General features: G+C 36.5%; 1 protein-coding gene across 2 annotated transcripts in view; it reads right to left on the reverse strand.

The window, feature by feature from the left end:
* SRBD1 (S1 RNA binding domain 1) overlaps positions 1–27,269 on the reverse strand; it is a 231,318-nt gene that overhangs the window by 173,787 nt on the left and 30,262 nt on the right. For both annotated transcript variants that reach the window (XM_040224734.1, XM_040224735.1), the window contains exons 8-11: positions 25,250–25,346; positions 23,778–23,913; positions 5,576–5,679; positions 2,313–2,420 (exon numbers count right to left, since the gene is read on the reverse strand). In XM_040224734.1, coding sequence (XP_040080668.1) covers positions 2,313–2,420; positions 5,576–5,679; positions 23,778–23,913; positions 25,250–25,346 — 445 coding nt within the window. The remainder of the gene's footprint in view (positions 1–2,312; positions 2,421–5,575; positions 5,680–23,777; positions 23,914–25,249; positions 25,347–27,269) is intronic.

Raw genomic sequence — 27,269 nt, forward strand, 5'->3', positions numbered from 1 at the left:
AGAAATGTCTTCTCAGGTGAATCAAGAAGGATAAGTAATAGTTAAGCAAACAAAGTTAGGAAGAGTGGCTGAAGAGCACAGGAGAAAATATTACAGGCAATAGAAGCAGCATATATAAAAGTTCATGGCTCATTTACAGAAAAAGCAAGTAATATCACACAAAAAAGTAAAAAGAAATATCAAGACAAAGGGCTACAGAGGAAAGGTTTTTCTAAAGAGCTTGGATTTCATTCTGGAGACAAAGAAGATCCACTGAAGGATTTTAAGTTAGAAGAGTGTGAAATAATCAGATGGGAATTTTAGGACAGCAATGTGGAATATGTATTAGGAAATTCAAGGCAGAGATCATCTATGACCCTAGTACAGTTATTCAGATAAGAAACAATGATATCCTGAACTAACCATGGATATATTTTCTCCTAATAAAGATGGAGATAAAGAGGAGCCAAAATCAAGATACAATAAAAGATAGTATAGAAGACAACATTTGATAATACTGATAATGTAATCTTGATGAAAGAGGTATGTATAAAAAAAGGAAACATGGATAACTGGTCATGAAGTCAGGGAAACAAAAATGTAGAAGCAGACTATGAATCTTAGTCAGCTGAGTAAAGTAGCTGCAAAATAATATAGTATATATGAATCTCTTTTAATATGCACACATGAATGGAGAAAAAGTCTGGCAAACTAAGTACTGGAACTATGTGCTTTTCTTTTTTTTCTTTATGTTTTACTGATTCTTTCTTTTTTCTACATTTGGACAAATTTCTTTTTAATTAAAGAATTAATGTAATTTTCTTTAAGAAATAAATCTTAAGGGGTTTTCTCTCTCAACTGCTGTTAAGGTAATTACAAGTGTTTCTACCAAGTGACACATCTGTAGACAATGTCTGCAAACCAACTTATGGACTGGAATTAAGATATATTTTTTTAACTACAGGCATTTTAGAAAAAGAGAAGGGAAGTGCTCTCGCTTGCCACTGCTAATGAAAGTCAGAGAAGAATTATACATTAAATATCCCACACCAAACTAAATATATTAAATCTCAATGAGATTATTCCACAGGCAATAAAAATACTCAATCAAATATATACAAAAATGTCAAAAGCACCACTGGATGTTATATGCAAATAAGAAAATGATAAATATATAGCAAAAACGGAATTTTTGTAAGATAATTTTCTTTTTTTTTCTTCATTAAGAACAAAAGCCCTTTTAAAAACATTATATCCCAGCACTCAAAAGCAAGTTATGTTACTTCACAGATTTGAAATGAGATAGGGTTCCAAAAGAAACAGTATTTTTAAGGGATGTCTGGGCTAAAAAGGATGACTCAAGACAATGAACAACCTTGATAAAAAGAAGTTGGACAGAAAGAAGCTATATGTCCTTTTTAAAAGTATCTGCTCACTCCCTACTCTAATGCCTCCAAAGTCAACGGTCAAGTCCAGGAGAGGAAAAATAGACAAACACAAAGGCTGCTATAAATTCTAGTAAGCCTGAAGAGATGGCTACAATTTCTAGTTTCTGGTGACTCTTGCTAAAACCTTTAAATAAGTCAGAATAAAGAAAATCTATAGCACAAAGGAAAGGATTTATGAAGGCATGGCTGGTGTCTAAAGGCTAACTACCAAGATAAAGGTTAGAGAGAGGCAGAAGAGAGGGTTTTTACCTCCCAGCATTTCTGTCCATCTCGTTCCCTACAAATAATTCAGTACCTCACCTCTTTTGCAGTTCTTTGTAAATCTTAGTTCTTCTGCTAGTCCATTTAGATGGTCACTTTAACAGTCTCATAATATTTGCTCATCACTGCTGATAATTATTCCTCCAAACAACTCCCATTTGGAGTTTAAAACATATATATTAGCTTTCTCTCATAGTAACATATTCATCACGCACTCTACTGATTTCCTTATGCCTTTTTTGGCTCTCTTACCTCTGAAACTGCTGCCAACTAACTTCTCTATTAACTGCTTAGTTTGTTTCTCCCAAGCCAAATCTCTCATCAATAAAACCATTTGTTTGGCTTGGTTGTCAAACTGAAAGACTGGTATTGTAGAACTGGAAGGGGTATACATTAAGTGGTCAAGATTTGAAAAGTATACTGTAATTAAGAGCTATGTTTTATGATCTATGCATGTGAATGCCTCTACAGATTGAAATCTAGGCTTTAATTTAAGACTGTGATTCTGACTCAGTTCTCTGGCTTGGTTAATAGATCAACAAATATTTACTGCATGCTTTAATGGGCCTATTACCATACATAAAGGTAAACAGTACACAAAGTTAAATAACACAAGATGCATACCTGAACTCTCTACAAAGGAGAGGATAAATAAGGCGTTTAAAGGAATCATCCAGTGAGTTGTATAAGATCTTCATTAACTCTGGCCTTGCAAAGCCACGTGGTCTCCACCTGCAAAAAATAAAAGCCTATTCTAACACTGATGTAACAAGAATAAGACCATAAAAGGGCTCAGGGAAGTGGAAAAGAAAAGGGGGGAAGAAACTTTACTGAAGCCAAAGTAACATAATCTGTGAGGAGAGGCTGTGATGTCTGAAAATTATTACTATGACATCTGGAGCTCTTATTTTTAAAAACCTGGTAACCATGGTCACACACAAAACTTAAGGAAGGAAAATCTCATTCTGGGGAGAGTCCCCAAGGCATTATTAATAATGGCCAAAATTGTTAAGCTATAAGAAAGTCACAAAAATTACTGAAGCACTGCTATAGACTGAATTATGTCCCTAAAATTAGTATGTTGAAGCCCTAACCCCTAAGTTGGATGCAGATGGGGCTGTTGAGAGATAATTAGGTTTAGATGAGGTCATGAAGGCAAGGTCTCCATGATGGGATTAGTGCCCACATAAGAAGAAACATCAGACACCCGCCTCTCCACAATGCCAGGTGAGGACATAATGAAAAGGCAACTGTCTGCAAGCCAAAAAGAAGGTTCCCATCAAAATCCAAGTCAGCCTGACCTTGATCTTCGACTTCCAGCTTCCAGAACTGGGAGAAAATTTCTGTTGTTTAAGCCACCCAGTCTATAGTATTTTGTTATGGCAGCTGAAGCTAAGACAAGCACTGTATCCTTCTTTTACTATTTCTTAATCTCTTCCTGAGAGTTAAAATAGACTGAATAAAGGAGAAACTCTGTTTTATTCATTGCCTCTTGTCATTCTTGAGTAGAACTCATTCTATTCCTGAGGTTGTACTGCTCTATTACGCAGCATATCTGCAAACATAGTGATAAATATAAATATCAGAGAACCCATCATTAGTAGAAATTTGAGAAGGAATAGTAAGATAAAAACACAGGCTAAAAAGGACAAATTCAGCCCTACCCCTTCTGTGTACTCTACAACTACAGCATTTCTGCCTGCATCCTTCAACGGTTTTTGAATAGAAAAATACTAATACTTTATCAATCATTCTTAATAAACCATTAATATACTTTAGGGACACTGTCATCTCCCTTACTTATCTCAGATAGGAAATTAACTAAATTTCAGTGAACAAATATTTAAGCATTTATAATATGATACAAGAGCTTCCCTGGTGGCTCTGCAATAAAGATGACTGCAATGCAGGAGACCTGGGTTTGGTCCCTGGGTTGGGACGATCCCTTAGAGAAAGGAATGGCTACCCACCCCAGTATTCTTGCCTGGAAAATTCCATGGACAGAGGAGCCTGGCAGGCTACAGTCCATGGGGTCGCAAACAGACACAACTGAGCGTGCATGCAGACACACACACACACACAAAAGACTACATAACAACTAACTGAATCCCTTCCATAGAAGGGTATTACTTGAGTAGAATACAGTTTTGTTTTTTAATTTGAATGAATGCAATTTTACGTAGAACATATATCCTTCCTTCCAGCCAAACCCTGTTTCTCCCTACTGTCACCTATTCCTGATGTCATGAGAGGTAGAGAAAACTAAGATGTGAATTAAGACATAGTTATTATTTTTATATTCTGTTGCTGTTATAGGCATACCTCAGAGATATTGTCTGTTAGGTAGGTTCCAGACCACCACAATAAAGTATCACAATTAAGTGAGTCACATGACGTTTTTGGTTTCCTAGAACATACATAAGACTAATGTTTACACTATACTGTAGTCTTTTAAGTGTGTAATACTGTTATGATGATGATTCTTCCTCTGACTCAACAGTTAAACATCTCTGAATAAATACTAAGAAGGGCAGCACTTTAATTAAAATCTCACAATACAAAAGACATGGTATATAAGATATGTACAATGAAGCACACAGATTAAGACAGAGGTCACAAACCTCAAATTCCTACATGGGTCAAGAAAGTACTGTAAAATTGAAGCTCTGTAACAACCTAGAGGGGTAGGCAGGGGTGGGAGGTGGGAGGGAGGGTCAAGAGAGAAGGGACATAAGTACACCTATAGCTAATTCATGCTGCTGTATGGCAGAAGTCAAACCAATATTGTAAAGCAATCATCCTTCAATTAAAAATAAAGAAATTAAAATTTAAAAAAAATTTTAAAGAAAGTACTATAAACAAATGAAAAAGACACAGGGCTTACATGTGTGTTTTTGACAGAGACATGCTTTGCCAACCCCTTTAGACAAAGAAATATACTCCACTTTGGCAAAGAAATACACTCCTCCCGATTTTGTATTTATAGATAAAGGTAGGCTCTCTTCATCTAGCTTTCATTTTCCCATATTTAAAACAGAAATGGATATCCTTATATAGTTCCCTTTAAATCTACTACATGACAATCTACTACAGAACCACTTTAGTGTAGCATTTTCTCAAAGTGATATGACAAACATTTGGGGACAGAATGATTTGCTATAAGACTATCCCATGCACTGACACTAAAAGCTAATTTTAAAAAATAAAAAAGGCTAATGGCCAGTCATTCATTCATTATTCATATGATATCTGATAAAATTTTGTCTCAATTATCCATAATGAACAAAAGACTTCAGATATACTATACACAGTATGTTTCTGTTAATTAATCTTTTTCAAAAAAGAAAAAATGCTCTTTATAAGATTTGGAAAAGGCAATGTCAACCTACTCCAGTACTCTTGCCTGGAAAATCCCATGGGTGGAAGAGCCTAGCAGGCTGCAGTCCATGGGGTCACAAAAAGTCGGACACAACTGAGCGACTTCACTTTCACTTTTCACTTTCCTGCATTGGAGAAGGAAATGGCAACCCACTCCACTGTTCTTGCCTGGAGAATCCCAGGGACGGGGGAGCCTGGTGGGCTGCTGTCTATGGGGTCGCACAAAGTCTGACACAACTGGAGTGATTTAGCAACAGTAGCAGCAGCATAAAAGATTTATATGATACAGATTAAACTGAAAGTCCTTCTTGCCAGAAATAGCCATTATTAATAACTCTTACATACTTCTCAGATAGTTCCTATTTCAACACACACATTTTATAAAAATGTAAAAAGGATACACATCTATCCGTTTATTTTTTAACACAACGGACATCTTTCCATATGGATCTCGATAAAGCATTTTAAAAATGAAAGAAAGAAAATTCTGTAAAAACCTATAAACAGACCTGTTTTGTATGCACCACTTGCAAAACTCTTTCTTTACTCCATCAGGAATGTTAACCTTGACAGTCAGTATCTTCAAATTTTCTCCACGGTTAATTGCCAGAATCTGAGTGCAAACATATAGAGCAAAGAATGATGATCCACAAAATATATAAATGATCAATTTAATCAGTCAACACTTGTGAAACAAACTGGGTGGTTACCCAGGTTAGAGTTCTATCAGTTGTGCATTCATTTATTTACCAAGAATGTATTAAAAAATACTCATTTTTTAATACTTTTTACCAAAATAAAATACAGCTACAAAGCCTATGACAGTCACAGGAAAAGACTTCGGTGATCTAAAATCTCATTTCAGATTCTAACTGAAAGTTTTTGATCACCTAGAGCTCCAAAATCACTGCAGATGGTGACTGTAGCCATGAAAATTAAAAAGACACTTACTCATTGGAAGAAAAGCTATGACCAACCTAGATAGCATATTAAAAAGCAGAGATATTACTTTGCCAACAAAGGTCTATCTAGTCAAAGTTATGGTTTTTTAAGTAGTCATGGATGGATATGAGAATTGGACTATAAAGAAAGCTGAGTGCCAAAGAATTGATGCTTTCAAACTGTGGTGTTGGAGAAGATTCTTGAGAGTCCCTTGGACTGCACAGAGATCAAACCAGTCCATCCTAAAGGAAATCAGTCCTGAATATTCATTGGAAGGACTGATGCTGAAGCTGAAACTCCAATACCTTGGCCACCTGATGCCAAGAACTGACTCACTGGAAGAGACCCTGATGCTGGGAAAGACTGAAAGTGGGAGGAGAAGGGATGACAGAGAATGAAATAGTTGGATGGCATCACAGACTCAATGGACATGAGTCTGAGTCAGCTCCAGGAGTTGGTGATGGACAGGGAAACTTGGCGTGCTGCAGTCCATGGGGTCGCAAAGAGTTGGACATGACTGAGTGACTGAACTGAACTGAGAGCAGAGGTTCCCAACCTCTGGGATGATCTGCGGTAGAGCTACTGTAATAATAATAGAAATACAGTATATAATAAATAGAAATAATAGAAACAAAGCACACTATAAATGTAAAGGGCTTAAATCACCCTGAAACCATCCACTCCACATCCTACCCCATCCCCACACCCCAGGCCTGTGGAAAAATTATCTTCCACAAAACTGGTCCCTGGTGCCAAAAAGTTTGGGGACTGTTCACTAGGCTTAGAAGGATATATTTCCTTTATTTGTTCAAAGACATCACTAAGATAAATACAAATATGCAAAACTCTAAGGGGAATATTTAACAACTACTAATCATTACCATTTATTGAGCACTTACTAATTGTCAGGTCCACCTAAGCACTAAATATGTTACCTCATTTATCTTCAAAGCCACCAGTAATGCATGTGCTATCATCTTACTTTTATATGATAATTCTTCTAAAACTAACTTGTCCCAAATCAAAAGGCTAGCAAGTAGCAAAGGAGGAATTTAAATTCACATCAAGCTGTGTCTGCTCTTAATTAGTATATTAAAAGAATAATTATTTTAAAACACATTAAAAACACTCCTCAAAAAAGAGCAAACAAAGCAAACCTAAAGCAAGCAGAAGAAAGAAAATAATAAACAATGGAAGGGAACTAAATAAAATAGAGAACAGAAAACAACAAAAAAAAATCAACAAAACCAGAAGCTAGGTCTTGGAAAATATCAGCAAAATCAACAAGCCCTTCACTAGATGACCAAGGCAAAGGAGACATTCCAATTATCAAAATCAGGAATGAAAGGAGCCATTAATCTGAATATTATAGAAATAAAAATAAAAGGGATCATAAGAGAATACTATGAACAACTATATGCCAAATTAGGTTAATCAAATGAACAAATTCCTAAAAAGACACCAACTTCCAAAATAGAACAAAAAAGAAAGAGAAAATCCAAAATGATCCCTAACAAGTAAAAAGATAGAATTAATAATTTTAAATTTCCCTAAAGGCAAAACCCAGGCTCCTATGGCTACACTGCTGAATTCCACTAAATATTTAAAGAAGAATCAATACCAATTCATCACAAACTCCTCAAAAAATACAATAGGAACAAAAAAAGCTTCCTGACTCTGTTTACCCTAATACCAAAATCAGACAAGAACACTGTAAGAAAAATGTAAAGACTGTTACTTCTTATGAATATAGATGCAAACATTCTCAATAAAATACTAGTAAACCAAACTCATAAACATATTTTTAAAAATTATACATGAGGCTCAAAAGGGATTAATTCCAGGAATGCAAGGTTGATTTAACATCCAAAAAGCAGCTAACATAATACATCATTAACAATAGAATAAAAAACAAATATTACATGGTCATGTCAATAAATGCAGAAATAATATTTGAAAAAATTCCAGCAGTTGTTCATGATAAAAAATACAGAGTAAACTAGCAACAGAAAGCAAACTCTTCAACATGATAAAAGGTACACACAAAAACTCCACAGAAAACATAATATTTAATAGTGAAAGACTGGATGTTTTCTCTCTATGATTACAAGGGTGTCTCCTCTTGCACTTCTAGTCAACACTGTATTAAAGGTTCTATCCTGGAAAATTATGCAAGAAATAAAAGGCCTCTAGATTGAAAAGAAAGAAGTAAAACTATCTCTATTTGCAGATAATATACTCTTGCTTCCACTAAATCTTAAGAAATTCACTATAAAACTACTTGAACTAATACAGTTGAGCAAGGTTGCAGGATAATCAATTTCTACACACTAGCAATAAACATTATGAAAATAATTTTTAAAAATTCTATTTACCATACCACCAGCAAGAATAAAATACTTAGGAATAAACTTAATAAAATAAGCTTAAAACTTATACTCTTGAAAACTATAAACACTATGTTTTTTTAGTTGAACCCAAATAAATGGAAAGACATCCCAGGTCCATGGACCAAAAGGCTTAATATTGCTAAATGGCAATAATCCCCAATTAATTCACAAATTCAATATAAGCCCTATCAAATCCCAGTCAGTTTTGTTGCAGAAATTGAACTAACTCACTCCAAGATTCAAACAGAAATTAAAGGAACCCAGCATAAACAAGTCAATCTTGTTTATAAAAAGAACAAACCTGGAGGACTGTCACTTCTCAATTCCAAACTACAGTAAACAACAGTGTGGCATTAAAGATAAACATACAGATCAACAGAATAGAACTGACAGTCCAGAAATAAGTCTATACATCTACCATCAAGTGAATGTCAACAAGGGTGCTAAGACAGTTTAATGGGGAAAATAGCCTTTTCAATAAGTGACTCTGGGACAATGGATGGTCACATGCATGAGTATGAAGTTGGATTGTTTCCACACAACATACACAAAAATTAGCTCAAAACTGATCACACCTGTTGATATAAGACACTTTAGAAGAAAATACATGGGAAAATACATAGTCTTAAGTTACATAAAGCCTTAGGTAAAACACCACAAGCGTAATCAACACAAGAAAAAAACTACACAGATTACTTCAACATTATACTATATACCTCAAAGAATACTGTCAAGAAAGTGAAAAGAAAGCCCTTAGCAAAAAAAATTTTTTGAGTTTTGCAAATCATACATCATACAAAGGACTTATACCTGAACATACAACTCATAACTCAACAGTAAAAAGACACAACCTAACTAAAAATATTCAAAAGGGCCACAGACATATTTTTTCAAAAATAATATAGAAATGTTCAATGAGTACATAAAGATGCCCAACATCAGATTTTACTAGAGAAATGCAAATCAAAACCATAATGAGATACAACTTGATAATAAAATGGCCACAATAAAAAAGACAGAGAGTAAGTATGGATTAGGATATAAAGAAACAGAATCCTCATAAACTGTTGGTGGAAAGGTAAAATAGTGTAGCCACTTTGGACAACAGTATGGCAGTTCTTCAAAAGATTAAAGAGAGATACTATATAATTCAGCAATTTCACTGCTACATAAAAAAGGAAAAGTATATATCTTTTTGCAACTTTATATAAATTTTAAAAGCATTTTCAAGTAAAATGTTAAATACAGAACAAATTGTCAAAATTTAAAAAACTATAGATACTTTAAAAACACTTTAAATATATTTGAGACATTTCTAAGGTAAACACTGGCAGAAATAATCACTTAAAAATAAATTTTTCACGCAAAATAAACTTTATTTGGGGCTGGACAAAACCTTCAATGTCTGCCAGCTCTCTAAAATAGTGAAAGGAACACTCAACAGTAAATAAAAGTTCTTCATCCAAAGATTTATAGATAATAAATTCATTCATGCAGAATATAGTAACAGAGTAGAAGAAGTTATTTAATCTTTATTTATAAAAATATACTACAAGGCCATTCTCACCTTTGCTCCAGAAAAACACCTAATTCTGCTTTATTGACTATGCCAAAGCATTTAACTGTGTGGATCACAACAAACTGTGGAAAATTCTGAAAGAGATGGGAATACCAGACCACCTGACCTGCCTCTTGAGAAATCTGTAGGCAGGTCAAAAAGCAACAGTTAGAACAGGACATGGAACAGACTGGTTCCAAATCAGGAAAGGAGTACATCAAGGCTGTATATTGTCACACTGTTTATTTAACTTATATGCATAGTATATCATGAGAAACGCTGGGCTGGAGGAAGCACAAGTTGGAATCAAGACGGCCGGGAGAAATATCAATAACCTCAGATATGCATATGACACTACTCTTATGACAGAAAGTGAAGAGGAACTAAAGTGCCTCTTGATGAAAGTAAAAGAGCAGAGTGAAAAAGCTGGCTTAAAACTCAACATCTGGAAAACCAAGATCATGGCACCCAGTCCCATCACTTCATGGCAAATAGATAGAGAAACAATGGGAACAGTGAGAGACTTTATTTTGGGGGCTCCAAAATCACTGCAGGTGGTAACTGCAGCAATGAAATTAAAAGACACTTGCTCCTTGGAAGAAAAGCTATGACCATCCTAGACAGCATATTAAAAAGCAGAACCCAAAATGGATTAAAGACATAAATGTAACACCAGAAACTATTAAACTCTTAGAAGAGAACATAGGCAGAATACTCAATGACATGAATCAACACAAGATCTTCTATGACTCACCTCCTAGAGTAATGGAAATAAAAACAAAAATAAACAAGTGGGACCTAATTAAACTTGAAAGCTTTAAAAGGTGAAGACAGCCCTCAGAATGGAGAAAATAATACCAAGGGAAACAACTGATAAAGAATTAATTTCTAAAACATACAAGCAGCTTATACAATTCAATACCAAAAAAACAAACAACCCAATCAAAAAGTGGGAAAGGGACCTGAAGAGACATTCCTCCAAAGAAGACATAAAAATGGCTAACAAGCACATGAAAAGATGCTCAACATCACTCACTATCAGATAAATGCAAATCAATGAAACCACCATATAACCCAGCAATACCACTTCTAGGCATATACCCTGAGGAAATCAAAACTGAAAAAGATACAAGTACCCCAATGTTCATTGCAGCTCTATTTACAATAGCTAGAACACGGAAGCAACCTAGATGTCCACTGTCAGAAAATGGATAAAGAAGCTGTGGTACATATACACAATGGAATACTACTCAGCCATAAAAAGGAACGCATGTGAATCTGTTCTAATGAGGTGGACGAAACTGGAGCCATTATACTTAGTGAAGTAAGTCAGAAAGAGAAATATAAATATCATATATTGACACATATATATGGAATCTGAAGAGATGGCATTGATGAATATATTTTCAAGGTGGCACTGGAGAAATGGACACAGAGAACAGCTCTATGGACAAGGTGGGAGGAGAGGAGGGAGAAGGAGAGATGTATGGAGAGAGTAACAGAAATTTACAATACCAAGTGTAAAACAGATAGCCAATGGGAATTTTCTGTAAGACTCAGGGCACTCAAACAGGGGCTGTGTGACAGGCTGAAGGGTGGGGTGGGAAGGGAAATAGGAGGAGGGGAAATGCGTATACCTATGGCGGATTCTTGTTGATGTATGACAGAAAACCACAAAATTCTGTAAAGCAATTATCCTTCAATTAAAAAATTTTTTTTAAAAAGCAGAGACATTACTTTGCCAATAAAGGTCCATATAGTCAAAGCTATGGCTTCTTCAGTAGCCATGTATTGATGTGAGAGTTGGACTATAAAAAAAGCTGAGTGCTGAAGAACTGATGTTTTTGAACTGTGGTGTTGGAGAAGACTCCTCAGAGTCCCTTGGACTGCAAGGAGATCCAACCAGTCCATTCTAAAGGAAATGAGTCCTGAATATTCACTGAAAGGACTGATGCTGAAGCTGAAACTCCAATACTTTGGAAACCTGATGCAAAGAACCGACTCATTTGAAAAGACCCTGATGCTGGGAAAGATTGAAGGCAGGAGTAGAAGGGGAGGACAAAGGATGAGATGGTTGGATGGCATCACCAACTCAATGGACATGAGTTTGAGCAAGCTCCAGGAATTAGTGATGGACAGGGAAGCCTGGCATGCTGCAGTCCATGGGGTCGCAAAGAGTTGGACACGACTGAGTGGCTGAACAGAACTGCAAGACATACCAGAATTACTGTAGATGACAGCAGCACTGAATGTAAAAGAGGTACTGTTAAAAGACACAGAAAGTGAGACATCAGTGAAAGAAGCTATTAATAAAAAAGAATGGGAAGGCTGAGTTACAAATCCATGTTGTGGAAAGGAGCACACTAAGGACCAATGTACAAAAAAAAGAAAACAAGATGCAGCAAGAATTCATGTAAATTTAGTAGACAGCTACAACAGCTCCTCCCACAGTATTTGGAGGAAGAGTTCCAGCCTCTGTTGTTCCTTTGTCACGGTCTGTCATCACTCTCCCTTGCTGCTGTATTCTGGGGTGCTATATGCTTGGCTCTCTAAGTGGAGGCTGAAAAGCAGAGTTTAGGGTGGGGGACATGAGGCCTTAGCATCATAGGGATTGAAAAATCATCTTTCTGAGCTGGCATATCATCACTCTAGCCTCCAAGATAACTGAAAAGCTCTCAAAACACAGGGCTGTTCTTCAAAACTGACATTCCCAAAACGCTCTACTTTCTTAGGTCTTAGTATTGTCACTTAGAAACATCTGTCAATCACAAACATAAATGCAACAACAACTAACTCAGAATGTCATATGTGCTACACATACTAGTTAAAATGCAGAAACCAAAATGTTTTTAAGCATTGAAAACAAAGTATTATTCTGTATATTTATTAACAGAATAAAACTATTTATTTTTTCCAAAGCTGCAATAAAATTAAATCAAAGGAGACAATATCTAACAGCACAATCATTTCTGCAAAAGGAATTTTAGTAGTTTAGTAACTGGTTTTGCTAAAAATAATTTTTCATTAGGCTCTATCAGTAGACAATAAGTAGGTAAGTAAAATTTCACTCTAACAATTTTTCCAATTATCAGAAATATGCACTTTACCCCATGTGATACAGTGTACACAAAAGTAAAACAGACAACTTAGATGTAACAGTGAAACACTTCAAAAACTCAGGAACAGGGACCATGTCACCTATATACTCTACGAAGGAACCAATGCACAGTTAGTGTTCAAGAATATCTGTAGCATAACCGAAGATTCTTTGTTGTTACACACATACAAAATAAAAATAAACATTTCACATGCAACCACCGTAAGTTTTCAAAAATTTTAGTGATAATTAAACATCATTATAAAAATTAACACATTCTAGTCCTTTTCATTCAGTTCAGTTCCGTTGCTCAGTCGTGTCCGACTCTGTGACCCCATGAACCGCAGCATGCCAGGCCTCCCTGTCCATCACCAACTCCCGAAGTCCACCCAAACCCATGTTCATTGTGTCAGTGATGCCATCCAACCATCTCATCCTCTGTTGTCCCCTTCTCCTCCTGCCCTCAATCTTTCCCAGCATCAGGGTCTTTTCAAATGAGTCAGTGTTTTGCATCAGGTAGCCAAAGTATTGGAGTTTCAGCTTCAACATCAGTTCCTCCAATGAACACCCAGGACTGATCTCCTTTAGGATGGACTGGTTGGATCTCCTTGCAGTCCAAGGGACTCTCAAAAGAGTCTTCTCCAATACCACAGTTCAAAAGCATCAATTCTTCAGCACTCAGTTTTCTTTACAGTTCAACTCTCACATCCATACATGACTACTGGAAAAACCATAGCCTTGACTAGATCGACCTTTGTTGACAAAGTAATGTCTCTGTTTTTTAATATGCTGTCTAGGTTGATCATAACTTTCCTTCCAAGGAGTAAGCGTCTTTTAATTTCATGGCTGCAATCACCATCTGCAGTGATTTTAGAGCCCAGAAAAATAAAGTCAGCTACTGTTTCCCCATCTATTTGCCATGAAGTGATGTGACTGGATGCCATGATCTCAGTTTTCTGAATGTTGAGCTTTAAGCCAACTTTTTCACTCTCTTCTTTCACTTTCATCAAGAGGCTCTTTAGTTCTTCTTCACTTTCTGCCATAAGGGTGGTGTCATCTGCATATCTGAAGTTATTGATATTTCTCCCAGCAATCTTGATTCAAGCTTGTGCTTCTTCCAGCCCAGCGTTTCTCATGATGTACTCTGCATATAAGTTAAATAAACAAGGTGACAATATACAGCCTTGATGTACTCCATTTCCTATTTGGAACCAGTCTGTTGTTCCATGTCCAGTTCTAGCTATTGCTTCCTGACCTGTATACAGGTTTCTCAAGAGGCAGGTCAGGTGATCTGGTATTCCCATCTCTTTCAGAATTTTCCACAGTTTATTGTGATCCACACAGTCAGAGGCTTTGGCATAGTCAGTAAAGCAGACTTTTTCTGGAACTCTCTTGCTTTCTCAAGGATCCAGTGGATGTTGGCAATTTGATCTCTGGTTCCTCTGCCTTTTCTAAAACCAGCTTGAACATCTGGAAGTTTATGGTTCACATATTGCTGAAGCCTGGCTTGGAGAATTTTGAGCATTAGTTTACTAGCATGTGAGATGAGTGCAATTGTGCAGTAGTTTGAGCATTCTTTGGCATTGCCTTTCTTTGGGATTGGAATGAAAACTGACCTTTTCCAGTCCTATGGCCACTGCTGAGTTTTCCAAATTTGCTGGCATATTGAGTTCAGCACTTTTACAGCATCATCTTTTAGGATTTGCAATAGTTCAACTGGAATTCCATCACCTCCACTAGCTTTGTTCATAGTGATGCTTCCTAAGGCCCACTTGACTTCACATTCCAAGATGTCCAGCTCTATGTGAGTGTGAGTGATCACACCTTCATGATTATCTGGGTCATGAAGATATTTTTTGTACAGTTCTTCTGTGTATTCTTGTCACCTCTTCTTAATATCTTCTGCTTCTGTTAGGTCCATACCATTTCTGTCCTTTATTGAGCCCATCTTTGCATGGAATGTTCCCTTGGTATCTCTAATTTTCTTGAAGAGATCTCTAGTCTTTCCCATTCTATTGTTTTCCTCTATTTCTTTGCATTGATCCCTGAGGAAGGCTTTCTTTTCTCTCCTTGCTATTCTTTGGAACTCTGCACTCAACTAGGTATATCTTTCCTTTTCTCCTTTGCTTTTTGCTTCCCTTCTTTTCATAGCTACTTGTAAGGCCTCCTCAGACACCCATTTTGCTTTTTTGCATTTCTTTTTCTTGGGGATGGTCTTGCTCCCTATCTCCTGTACAATGTGTTTTTCATTATCTTCTTCTTAATATAGTAAAATTTAGAAAGGAGGACAAAATAAAATTTTTAAATGATTTCTTGAGGAATTCCAGGTTTAAAGAACATTGGCAGTGTCTTGATTCCAAATCTCCCTCATCCTTCTATAAACCAATAAAGTAAAGGACTAAACAACACAGGACCCACATCTTCAGCACTTCTAGGAAACAGAAAATGAAACTGACATCTGATTTCCAAAAACAAGCAAATAAAAACATGCAAAGCAAAATAACAGAGAAACAGATTTGACAAACCTAAGGAAAGGAAATGCAAGCAAAAAATATCATACTGAGCCAAGCTGTCCTTCAAGTATCAAGGACAAAGGAAACAATTGTGACTGTGTCATAAAGTTAGAAAATACAGGTGAATCTCAGAGATATTGCAGATTCAGCTTCAGACTACTATAATAAAGCAACTATCACAATAAAGCAAGTCATATTTTTTGGTTACCCAGTGCATATAAAAGTTATATTATACTGTAGTCTAGGTAAACAATACAATATGTCTTAAAAAAAATGTACATACCTTAATTTAAAAGTAGCTATCATCAAAAAGAACACAAATAACAAATGTTGGTGAGGATATGGAGAAGGGAACCCTGTACACAGTTGCTAGGAATGTAAATTGGTGCAGCCACTGGGGAAAATAGTATGGAAGTTTCTCAAAAAACTAAAAGTAGAACGGTCATATGACCCCGCAATTCCACTCCTGAGTGTATATCCAAAACAAAAACACTAACTCAGAAAGATACATGCTCTGCAATGTTCAAAGCCAAACTATTTATAATTGCCAGGATATGGAAGCAATTTAAGTGTCCTTCAGCAGAAGAATGGATAAAGAAAATGTGGTATATATCAACACACACACAGCCATAAAAAAGAACAAAATTTCTGTCATATGCAACAACATGGATGAACAGGTAGGGTATTTTGCTAAGTGAAATAAGCCAGATAGAGAAGAAAAATATTATATGATATCACTTATATGTGGAATATAAAAATACAACAAATTACAGAATACAGCAAAAAAAAGATTCGCAGATATAGACAACAAACTAGTGTACCAGTGGGGTGGTGAGGGAATGGAGGAGAGGAAAAGATAGGGGAAGGGGATTAAGAGGTACAAACTAGGGACTTCCCTGGTGGTCTAGTAGTTAAGAATTTACCTGCCAAAGCAGGGGACATGGGTTCAACTCCTGGTCCAGGAAGATCCCATGTGCCATGGAGCAACTAAGTCTGTGTGTACAGCTACTGAGCTAGGGCTCTAGAGCCCATCCTCCACAACAAGAGATGTCACCACAACAAAGAGTAGCTCCTGCTCTCTACTACTAGAGAAAGCCTACATGCCACAGCAAAGATCCAGGGCAGTCAAAAAAATGAAATAAAAATAGACAAATTTTTTTTTAAGGGTTACAAACTACTATGTATAAAATAAGCTACAAGGATATACTGTACAACACGGGAAATATAACCAATATTTTATAGTGACTATAAATGGAGCATAAACCTTTAAAATTTGTGAATTGATATATGTAACATGCAATTTATATAAAATTGTACAACTATACTTCAATAAATATTTTTAAAAATTTTAAATACTTCATTGCTAAATAATATTAATTCTCATCTGAACCTTCAGCAAGTCATAATCTTTTTGTTAGTGGAGGGTCTTACCTCAGTGTTGATGGCTGCTGAATGATCTGGGTGGTGGCTGCAGAAGACTGGGGTGGCTATGACAATTTCTTAAAATAAGACAACAATGAAGTTTGCCACATCAATTGACCCTTCCTTTCAGGAGCAATCTCTCTGTAACAGGCAAATGCTGACAGCATTTTACCCACAGTAGAACCTGGAATCAATCCCCTCAAAACCTGACACTGCATTCTCAGCAAAGCTGATATAACATTCTATTAAGAAATCATTTGTTGCCATCTGAACAATCTTTCCAACGTCTGTACCAGGAGCAGGTTCCATCTCACAGAAACATCTTTCTTTGCTCATCCATAAAAAGTAACTCCTTGTCCATTAGTTGAGCCACGAGATGATAACAATTCTTTCTCATCTTTAGGCTCTGCTTCTAATTCTAGCTTTCTTGCTGTTTCTATCACGGCTTCAGTCATTTCCTTCACTGAAATCTTGAACCCTTAAAAGTCACCCATAAAGACTGAAATCAACTTCTTCCAAATTCCTATTAACATTGATATCATATCTCTTCCCATGAATCACAATGGTCTTAATGGCATCTAGAATGGTGAATCCTCTCTTGTTGTTCAGTAGCTCAGTTGTGTCCAACTCTTTGAGACCCCATGGACTGCAGCACTCCAGGCTTCCCTGTCCTTCACCATCTCCTGGAGCTTGCTCAAATTCATGTCCATTGAGTCAGTGATGCCATCCAACCATCTCGTCCTCTGTTTGTTGTCTCCTTCTCCTCCTGCCTTCTATCTTTCCCAGCATCAGGGTCTTTTCCAGCTCTTCACATCAGGTGGCCAAAGTAGTACTGAAGCTTCAGCTTCAGCATCAGTCCTTACAATGAATATTCAGGGTTGATTTCCTTAGGATTGACTGGTTTGATCTCCTTGCAGTCCAAGGGACTCTCAAGAGTCTTCTCCAACACCACAATACGAAAGCATCAAGTCTTCAGTGCTCAGCCTTCTTTGTGGTCCAACTCTCACATCCATAAATGACTACTGGAAAAACCATAGCTTTGATTAGATGGACCTTTGTCGGCAAAGTGATGTATCTGCTTTTTAACATGCTATCTAGGTTTGTCATAGCTTTTCTTCCAAGGACCAAGCATCTTCTAATTTCATGGCTCCAGTCACCATCTGCAGTGATTTTGGAGCCCCCCAAAATAAAGTCTGTCACTGTTTCCATTGTTTTCCCAACTATTTGCCATGAAGTGATGGGACCAGATGCCATGATCTTCACTTTTTTAATCTTATCTAGAGGTTTTCAATTTACTTTGCCCAAAACCATCAGAGGATTTTCTATAGCACCTATGAAAGTGAAGTCGCTCAGTCGTGTCTGACTCTTTGCGACCCGTGGACTGTAGCCCACCAAGCTCCTCCGTCCACGGGATTCTCCAGGCAAGAATACTGGAGTGCGTTGCCATTTAGTCTTCTGAAATGCATTTCATAAATAACAAGACTTGATAGTCAAAATTACTCCTTGCAGAGTGGATGCTGCGTTAGCAGGCATGAAAACAACATTAATCTCATTGTACATCTCCATCAGAACTCTCGGGTGACCAGGTGCATTGTGAATGAGCAATAATATTTTGAAAGGCATCTTTATTCCTGAGCAGTAGAACTCAACTGTAGGCTTAAAGTATTCAGCAAACCATGTTGTACACAGATGTGCTGTTATCCTGGCTTTCTTTGTTGTTCCATTTATAGAGCATTGGCTTCAATTTCAAGTCACCAGCTGCATTAGTCCCTAACAAGAGAGACCGTATCTTTTGAAGCTTTGAAGCCAGGCATTTTTTCCTCTCTAGCTATGAAAGTCCTAGATGGCATCTTCCTCAAGTATAAGGCTGTTTCTTGTCTATAATGAAAATCTATTGCTTATTGTAGCTACCTTCATTAATTATCTTAGTTAGATTTTCTGGATAACTTGTTGCAGCTTCTACATTAGCATGTGCTGTTTCACCTTTTTTTCTCTTTTTTTGGTTGAGCTGAATAGCACACAAGGTCTTATTTCACCAGCCAGGGACTGAATCTGTGCTCCCCTGCAGTGGAAGCATGGAGTCCTAACCACTGCACCACCAGGGAAGTCCCCACCTTGCACTTTTAAGTTATGAAGATTGCTTCTTTCCTTAAACCTTCCTCTTTTCATGAACCAACCTCTGCTAGTTTCAAACTTTTCTTCTGCAGCCTCCTCAACTTTCAGTCTTCACAGAGTTAAAGATAGCTTGGCCCATGCTCTGGATTAGGCTTTGACTTAAGGAAGTGTTACTGCTGCTTTGATCTTCTAGCTAGACTACTGAAAATTTCTCGATATCATCAAAAGGCTGCTTTACTTTCTTATCATTCTTTGTTCCCTAGAGTAGCACTTTCAGTTTCCTTCAAGAATGTATCCTTTGCATTCATAACTTGGTTGCCTATTTGGCACAAGAGGCTAGACAGTGGCCTATCTCAGCTTTTGGCTTGTTTTCTCACTAAACTTAATCATTTCTAGTTTTTGATTTAAAGTGAGAGATGTGCAACTCCTCCTTTCATTTGAACACTTAGGGGCCACTGTAGGATAATTAAATGGCCTAATGTCAATATTATTGTATCTCAGGAAATAGTGAGGTCCAAGGAAGAGACAGAAAGGGGGACAGCTGATTGGTGGAGCAGTCAGAACACACACAGTACTTATCAATTCAGTTTGCTGTCTTATACAGGTGTGGTTGTGGCACCCCAAAACAATTAACAATAGTAACATCCAAGATCACAGATCACTATAACAACATTTAAATTTTTTTGAAATATTGTGAGAATTATGAAAATGTAACATAAGAGACATAAAGTCAGCAAGTGTTGGAAACTGGTGCCAACAGACTTGTATGACACACAGTTGTCACAAACCTTCAATCTGTAAACTAGGCAGTATTTGCAAAGCATAATAAAGCAGAGTACTATGGAATAAGGCATGCCTGTACTATACACATAAAATCTTCTTGAGAAAACATTAATATAAGAGCAGAGGCCAGCAAACTATGGCCCATGGACCAAATCCAATCCAACATCTGTTTTCACATACAGAATTTTGTTTAAAACAGAACTATGCTCATTCACTTATGTATTATCTATGACTGCTTTCATGCTACAATAGCAGTTGTGAATTTGCAGGAAGAGCCATCTAGCCCACCAAGTCTAAAATATTTTCTCTCCGGTCATTTACAGAAAACTTTTGCCAACTCCATACTAGACTAGAGAATAAGCTTCAGTCAGCTAAGGAAGACTAGAAATTTTTAGCAAAAGAACTAAGGGCAAGCATTTCATATAGTTGAAAAGTTAAGATTAAAACAAGGGTGCAATCAATTTTCATTAAGAAAATACAAGTTGCAATCCTGATGTCAAAGTAGACTTCAAACTAAAAATAATTAAACAAGATAACACTTTATAAGGCTAAAGTCACATGCTGGTTTTAGAACAGAACAGGCGAATACATGCTGTTAAATGTGGTATCACCAAAGTGGCAGAGGAGGAAATTCTAAAATCCAAACCTCTACAGAAGTAACAAGCTGGCATAAAACTGTCAGATTCAATTTTTTTATAACTCTGAAATCCATTCAAAAACTTACAACAACCAGAGGAACACAAAAAGAAGAAAACTTATAACAAACTGAACTGAACTGAAAAGAAGAAATAAGTTGCAGAATTTTGGTAAAACAGCACTTTTAATGCTTCCCTGGTGGCTCAGTGGTTAAAGCGTCTGCCTGCAATGCGGGAGACCTAGGTTTGATCCCTGGGTCGGGAAGATCCACTAGAGAATAAAATGGCAACCCACTCCGGTATTCTTGCCTGGAGAATCCCACGGGCGGAGGAGCCGGGTGGGCTACAGTCCACGGGGTTGCAAAGAGTCGGACACAATGAGTGAGTTCACTTTCACTTTCATTTCACTTAATGTACCCACTTACCATCCTCCACTCTCCAGTTCAACAGTGGTGGTACCGATAACAGCCTACTTTTCCAGTGTAGGTTGCTAGTACTAGAGGGAGCAATATGGACCTTATTCTCAAAAATTTGTGATTATGTGTTTCAATCTGTTTCATGCTTCCTGAGGGTTTAGCTCAAGGACTTGCCTTTGTTTTGCCTGTCTCAGAGCTTCCCCAAGACATATGTCATTTTCTGGGTGGTATCTGTCCAAAATATTTAAAGGCAATGTGTTAGCTGCAGTCTCAAAGGTAAAGGAATGCTTGGGGATAAGGAATTATAATTAGAGCAACATCAGATAGACCAGAAAACTGGGAAAGGAAGAAGCCAGTAAATGAGACACTTGAGGGAAAGAGGCTTTTTTAAATGTCTGCATATTTTAGGGAATCTTAGAGGTCATGTGTCTTGTCTAGCGCTCAGCACTAGACAAGACACTTTTCTGAGAAGACGTTAAGCTTTCACTTCTGTCTGACCTTTGAGTTCCATGCAAAGAGGAAGTGAAGGCTAAGGTAGAGCTGTAAATACACTCACTAAATGTTGATAAATGTCCCAGTGAGAGCAAATATGCAGGACTGGGAGACAGTTATTTGTTTTGGCTCCAGGGATTAAGTAAATCTCTGTCAAGTAACCAGATGTCAACTAAGCTAATGAACCAGAGACTTCAGTGTATTCATGATAGAGAATACAGACTAAAGAAACAATTTAGAATTCCCTAAACCACAAAACAATAACAGCAATAACAACAAATGCTGGGGAGGAGGAGAACCTGATTTTCAGTGTTGACAACTTATTCAAACTCCAAGTTTTAACAACAAATTACAAGGCAGGCAAACATTAACAGGAAACAAGAAACTAATAGAAACTGTCTCTGAGGAAGCTCAGACCTTGGCATTAATAGACACACTTTAAATTGTCTAGTCAAGGCTATGGTTTTTCCAGTAGTCATGTATGGATGTGAGAGTTGGACTATAAAGAAAGCTGAGCACCAAAGAATTAATGCTTTTGAACTGTGGTGTCGGAGAAGACTCTTGACAGTCCCTTGGATTGCAAGGAGATCCAACCAGTCCATCCTAAAGGAGATCAGTCCTGAGTGTTCATTGGAGGGATTGATGTTGAAGCTGAAACTCCAATACTCTGGCCACCTGATGCGAAGAACTGACTAAATTGAAAACACCCTGATGCTGGGAAAGACTGAAGACGGGAGGAGAAGGGGATGATAGAGGATGAGATGGTTGGACGGCATCACCGACTCGATGGACATGAGTTTGGGTAAACTCTGGGAGCTGGCGATGGGCAGGGAGGCCTGGAGTGCTGCAGTCCAGGGGTTGGACACGACTGAGCAAGTGAACTGAACTGAAACTGTTATAAACATGCTCAGTTAAAGGAAATCATAGACAGAGACCTAAAAGAAACCATGAGAATGTTGTCCCAACAAATACAGAATATCAATAGAATTGGGAATCATAAAAAAGAACCAGAGAAATTCCTGAGCAAAGAAATACAATGACTGAAATGAAAAATTTACTTAAGGGTTTCAATAGTCAATTTGAACAAGGAGAAGAATCAACTTGAAGATATGTCAATTGAGATTACAGTCTGAGAAGAAGAAAGAAAAGAAATGAACAGAGCCTAAGAGACTCGTGGGATACTCTAAAGCATGCCAACATACATTTAACAGGAAACTCAGGAGAGAAAAGGGCTCAAAGAATATTTGAAAAAATAATGGCCATAATTTTCCGAATTTTGATGAAAAACATCTATCTACACAACCAAGAATCACAACAAACTTCAAGAAGAATAAATCTGGAGATCCACAGCAAGACAAATTATAATCAAATTGTCAAAAGTTAAAGAGAATCTTGAATGAAGCAAGAAGAGTAATTCAGCATATGCAAAGGCTCAGTAAGATTAACAGCTGATTTCTCATCAAAAGCTGTTTTGCAAGATAAAAAAACAAAAAACCTGGAGATTGGTTGCACAATAATGTCAATATACTTAACATTACTAAACTGTACCCTTAAAAACAGTTAAGATAGTAAAGCTTATGTTATATGTATTTTGTCACAACTAAAAATCAATTTTAAAAATAAGGAGAAATTAAGATTTTTCCAGAAAAACAAAATCTGAAAGGGTTGACCCACCCTACATGAAACATAACAGGAAGTCCTCCAGGCTGAAATAAAATCTAGATAGTAACTCAAAAGCATACAAAGAAGTAAAGAACACTGGTAAAGATAGCTACACAGGTAAATATAAAAGTTAGTGTTACTGTATTATTGGTTTGTAAAAAAAATTTTTTTTCTACAAGTTAAAGCAACATTCCACATGTAGCTATATAATCTATAACTACAATTAGGATAAGAATTAGTAAAATGAAAAATGAGATTAATAGACAGATATAATGACTATAATTTATATAACTAGGAGAGATTTCTCATAGTTTATTCTAAATCAGGTATCTCTAATTTGTATTTCAAATGGAAAGGATCCAGAATTGAGCTCACATCCAGATCAAATCTTTTCCTGGGAAGGAAAGTCTAATAAGAAAGATCACCTGCCAGAGAGCTAAGATACCTACTGTTATATTGTTAGCTCTGCTAATAATTCTCAGTGTCATTTACTAACTTCTGTGGGTCTTAAGATTCCCATTTGTGAAATGCAGAGGATATAAGAAAATTATAAAAATTTATATGAAGGAGAAAAGAAAATAGCTGTTTGAAAATTCTTTAATTCCTTAGTAAAAAAAGTAATAAATGAATCTGAAGAATTATCATTATTACTATTATCAGCATGAATAAGCAGTTTCCTTATTTACCTGATGGTGTTGGATGTTTCTTATATTGCATGAGAAGTTTTGATAGAGCTGAAACTTATCAATATCTTTTTCATTTACTTTTTTTGAGGACACTTTTGCCAAAGATGACTGGATATGAATATATCTATCTTGGCACCTGTTCAGATATACAAGTATTCAACCACAAGTAGTTATTAACATGTATTTCAGTAAAGAAACACATTATAAGAGAAATAAGATTAGCAAAAAACTAAACGAAAATTACCAAATAAGATTTTTTTAATATGATGCTCAACTATAAAAATGATATTGACCCATGAAAAAAGGACTCCTCACTTATTCATGCTAGCATAGGTCTTGCATATCTAGCATAGCACAAATCTATTTATATATCAACCCAGTCCTCCTATAAAATATCTAAATGAGTTTAGATACTACCTGCAGTTAGCCAAGAGACCAATAACTCTGGCCTAGATATCATCGTTTTCTAACCACTGAGTTAGGGAGTCAGAACTAATTAAAAGCTAAAAGGAGGGGAAACGATAATATGTCAGGACAGCGTTCAATGACAATTTACAAAACTGAACCAAATTTCAGCAGTATGATTACTTATAAAAACACACTTAAAAACCTGGGCAATTCTTCTACTTCAGCTCATTTCTGTGAGGGCAACTGAGAAAACAGAAAATTTTTCTCCCTTATATCAACAAAAACCCTGATAAGCAACAGTAGTCAACTGGTTCATCTCCACCTTTGCTCTCCTCTGCATAGCTCACACAGCTAGAGATGTTGAGAGAGAGGAAGAACAGACCTCTGCAAAAAAAAAACAAAACTGTCTTTCGATATACAGAAGAAAAGGAAAGACAGAGTACCTAAAAATAGGGTTTTTAAACAATGTCTTTTTTTTAGGAGGCATAAAATCCATAAACCCAAGTAGTGTCTAGGTCAAAAGGTTTTACTTTCTTATAAATTGGTGTGATACTATGGATAAGCTGCTCTCTCCATCACCTAAAATTCATTTTGAGGTCATCACATTTATCCATACCTGATATTACACATTTCCAAGGTAATCCAACCACTGGTAAATACTAGAAATGAGATATTATAAAATGAAGTACATACATCACAATTTGCTTAAAAAGCAATGCCACCCACTCTAAATAGTTATGAATTGCTCTCTAGCATACACTGCATTATGCAGTGGTTTTTAAACCATGTTCCTCAGAGGCCTCTGCTGAGGTGCTTCAGAATAAGGAGGATGAACAGGCAGAGTTCCAGGATCCATGCCCAGAATTCAATTAAAACAACTTTACTTTTATCTGTTTCATGTACTCGGGTTCTGTTGTTTGAACAAAGAATTCTGCTACTAAAAAAATTTTACGAAGTTTTAAAGTCTGAAAGTAAAGTTTTAATGAGCACAGGAATTAGCACTAACTGTGCAACCCTTAACAGCATGTGTCCACAGAGCAGAAAACTCTCCCAGAGTTACTCACAATTTCCGAATGAAGTCAAGTGTGTCTTTGTCTTTAGCAATCATGTCTGCTAAAATATGCTGCACTCCTGTTTCAATATCCTGGAGTGCTGAAAGCCCTTTAGGAGAAGGGTAAGAAGGAAAACAAAAGCAAGAACTAGAGATTGGTTTTTAAATCTATAATTAAATCACAATAAATTTTTTCCAGTCAAAATAAAACCTTAAACTGACAAATTTAAGACAGAAAAGTATCATAGCAGTGACAAGCTTCCCTCAGCATTGAAAACAAGCCTCCAAAAACCGTAATACAGGGCCTTAACATACCATATAACCTAGCGGTAAAAAAATGCAAGTCTGGAGCCAGGTGCCTGATCTAATCCTGGCTCCACCATCCACCAAATGTGTGCTGGGTAAGTTACTTGTCCTCTCTGTGCCTCAGATTCCTATAAAAATGGTAATAATAGTACCCACTTCATGAACTATTTATAAATATTAAGTGTGGTTATAGGAAATACATATTAATAGTCATATCCCAAGGTATACTACTTCATTCCAGTTATAAAAATTCTCCTTTACAAGGAATTTCATTAATATCCCAATTTTGTTTATGAGGCATTTATTCACATTTTCAATGACCTATTTGAAATAGGTCTCAAATCTCAAATAAGCACAAAACAAGAGTCATTATGTGGCTGTTCATCTTCACAGCTGAACTGTCTACTAATGGTATGTTAAATTCTCTTTGAGTGCTTTCAGTTTGCTAATTTACAGCAGTGTGTCTTGTATATTATGGTCCCTGCAATATCAGCTTATATACCAAGAAATCATTTGCAATGCATTCCTTCATTTCTTTTGTCTTTATTGTTCTATTTCCATTAAAGCTTTTTCTTGCATTAAAGCTTCAATTACACAAGCACTGAGTATCATGTTTTTCTAAGAGCACAAATTTAATGAGTAACAGGTACAAAAGACAAAGAGAGCAGGAGGACAGACTTACAGAATAATTAATAAAGAGGAAATGTCTTGTTGGGTTGCATTATGATAACTGATCTTAACTAATGATGTAATTGCATTTATTTCTAGGAAATTTGGTAACTGAAATCAATAGGTATCCTGTTTACATTTTCAGAGAATTTCCCTAGGAGGCAATTTTCAGGAACAATCTGATAGGTAGAAGGCTATGTATATAAGAACTTTGAACAGCTATAGCACATAGTAAGCAGTCAGTAGATGTCTGTTCTGTGTTAGCTTTCTTGCTAGACCAGTCTTTATCCTAGAGAACTACTCACTATGCACTCATTCCTGGAGTCCGAAAGTACCTCAGAGTATCATCACTCAAAGTTTAATGAGACTACCAGGGTGAGAAATCAGATGTAAAGGGGGAACCTACAATGAGATCAATTAATGAGAACAGAAAGAGGAAATTATATATCTGGCGATTAAAACAGAGTTTTTGAAAAGTTCACATCATTGAGGGAGATGTAATTTGTAAACCTTATGTATTTGATGAACCATATGTAATTAAAATTATTCAAAAGCTCTAGAACAATGGATTGTATAGTCTAAGGACCCTAAAATAAAATTATATTACATACTTGCTAAAAATATAGATTCTAGACTGTGGCATTTTATTGTTTTACAAAGCATCCCAGATGATTCTGATACTTATTAAAGCTTAAAAAAACCATTGGTAGGGAGGTGCATTGAACTACCTCAGAGCCAGAGTGCTTAACAGCAGGTAGAAACATTCAGCCATTCCAAGAACTCATCCAAATTACAAACCCCCATCTCAGTCCAACTAGGGAGAGAGAATTGGAAGAGAGTCTTGTGTGTTTTGAAAAAGCACCTTGTCTCTTCAGAGAGAATTGTTCATTGGGGCTTAATACAGCCAAGGATAACAAAAGTTCAAAAAGTTTAGCACCTCAGTAAAATCAGGAGAAAATAATGTCCAGAGAACCAGAAAATCATATCCCTTGCCTTGCAGTGAAAGCTTTACAGCCACACGCTCTTCAAACCCCCAAAATTAAAAAACTGGCCACTTC

Source organism: Oryx dammah, unplaced genomic scaffold, assembly GCF_014754425.2.
Source record: "Oryx dammah isolate SB20612 unplaced genomic scaffold, SCBI_Odam_1.1 HiC_scaffold_25, whole genome shotgun sequence".
Taxonomy (NCBI): domain Eukaryota; kingdom Metazoa; phylum Chordata; class Mammalia; order Artiodactyla; family Bovidae; genus Oryx; species Oryx dammah.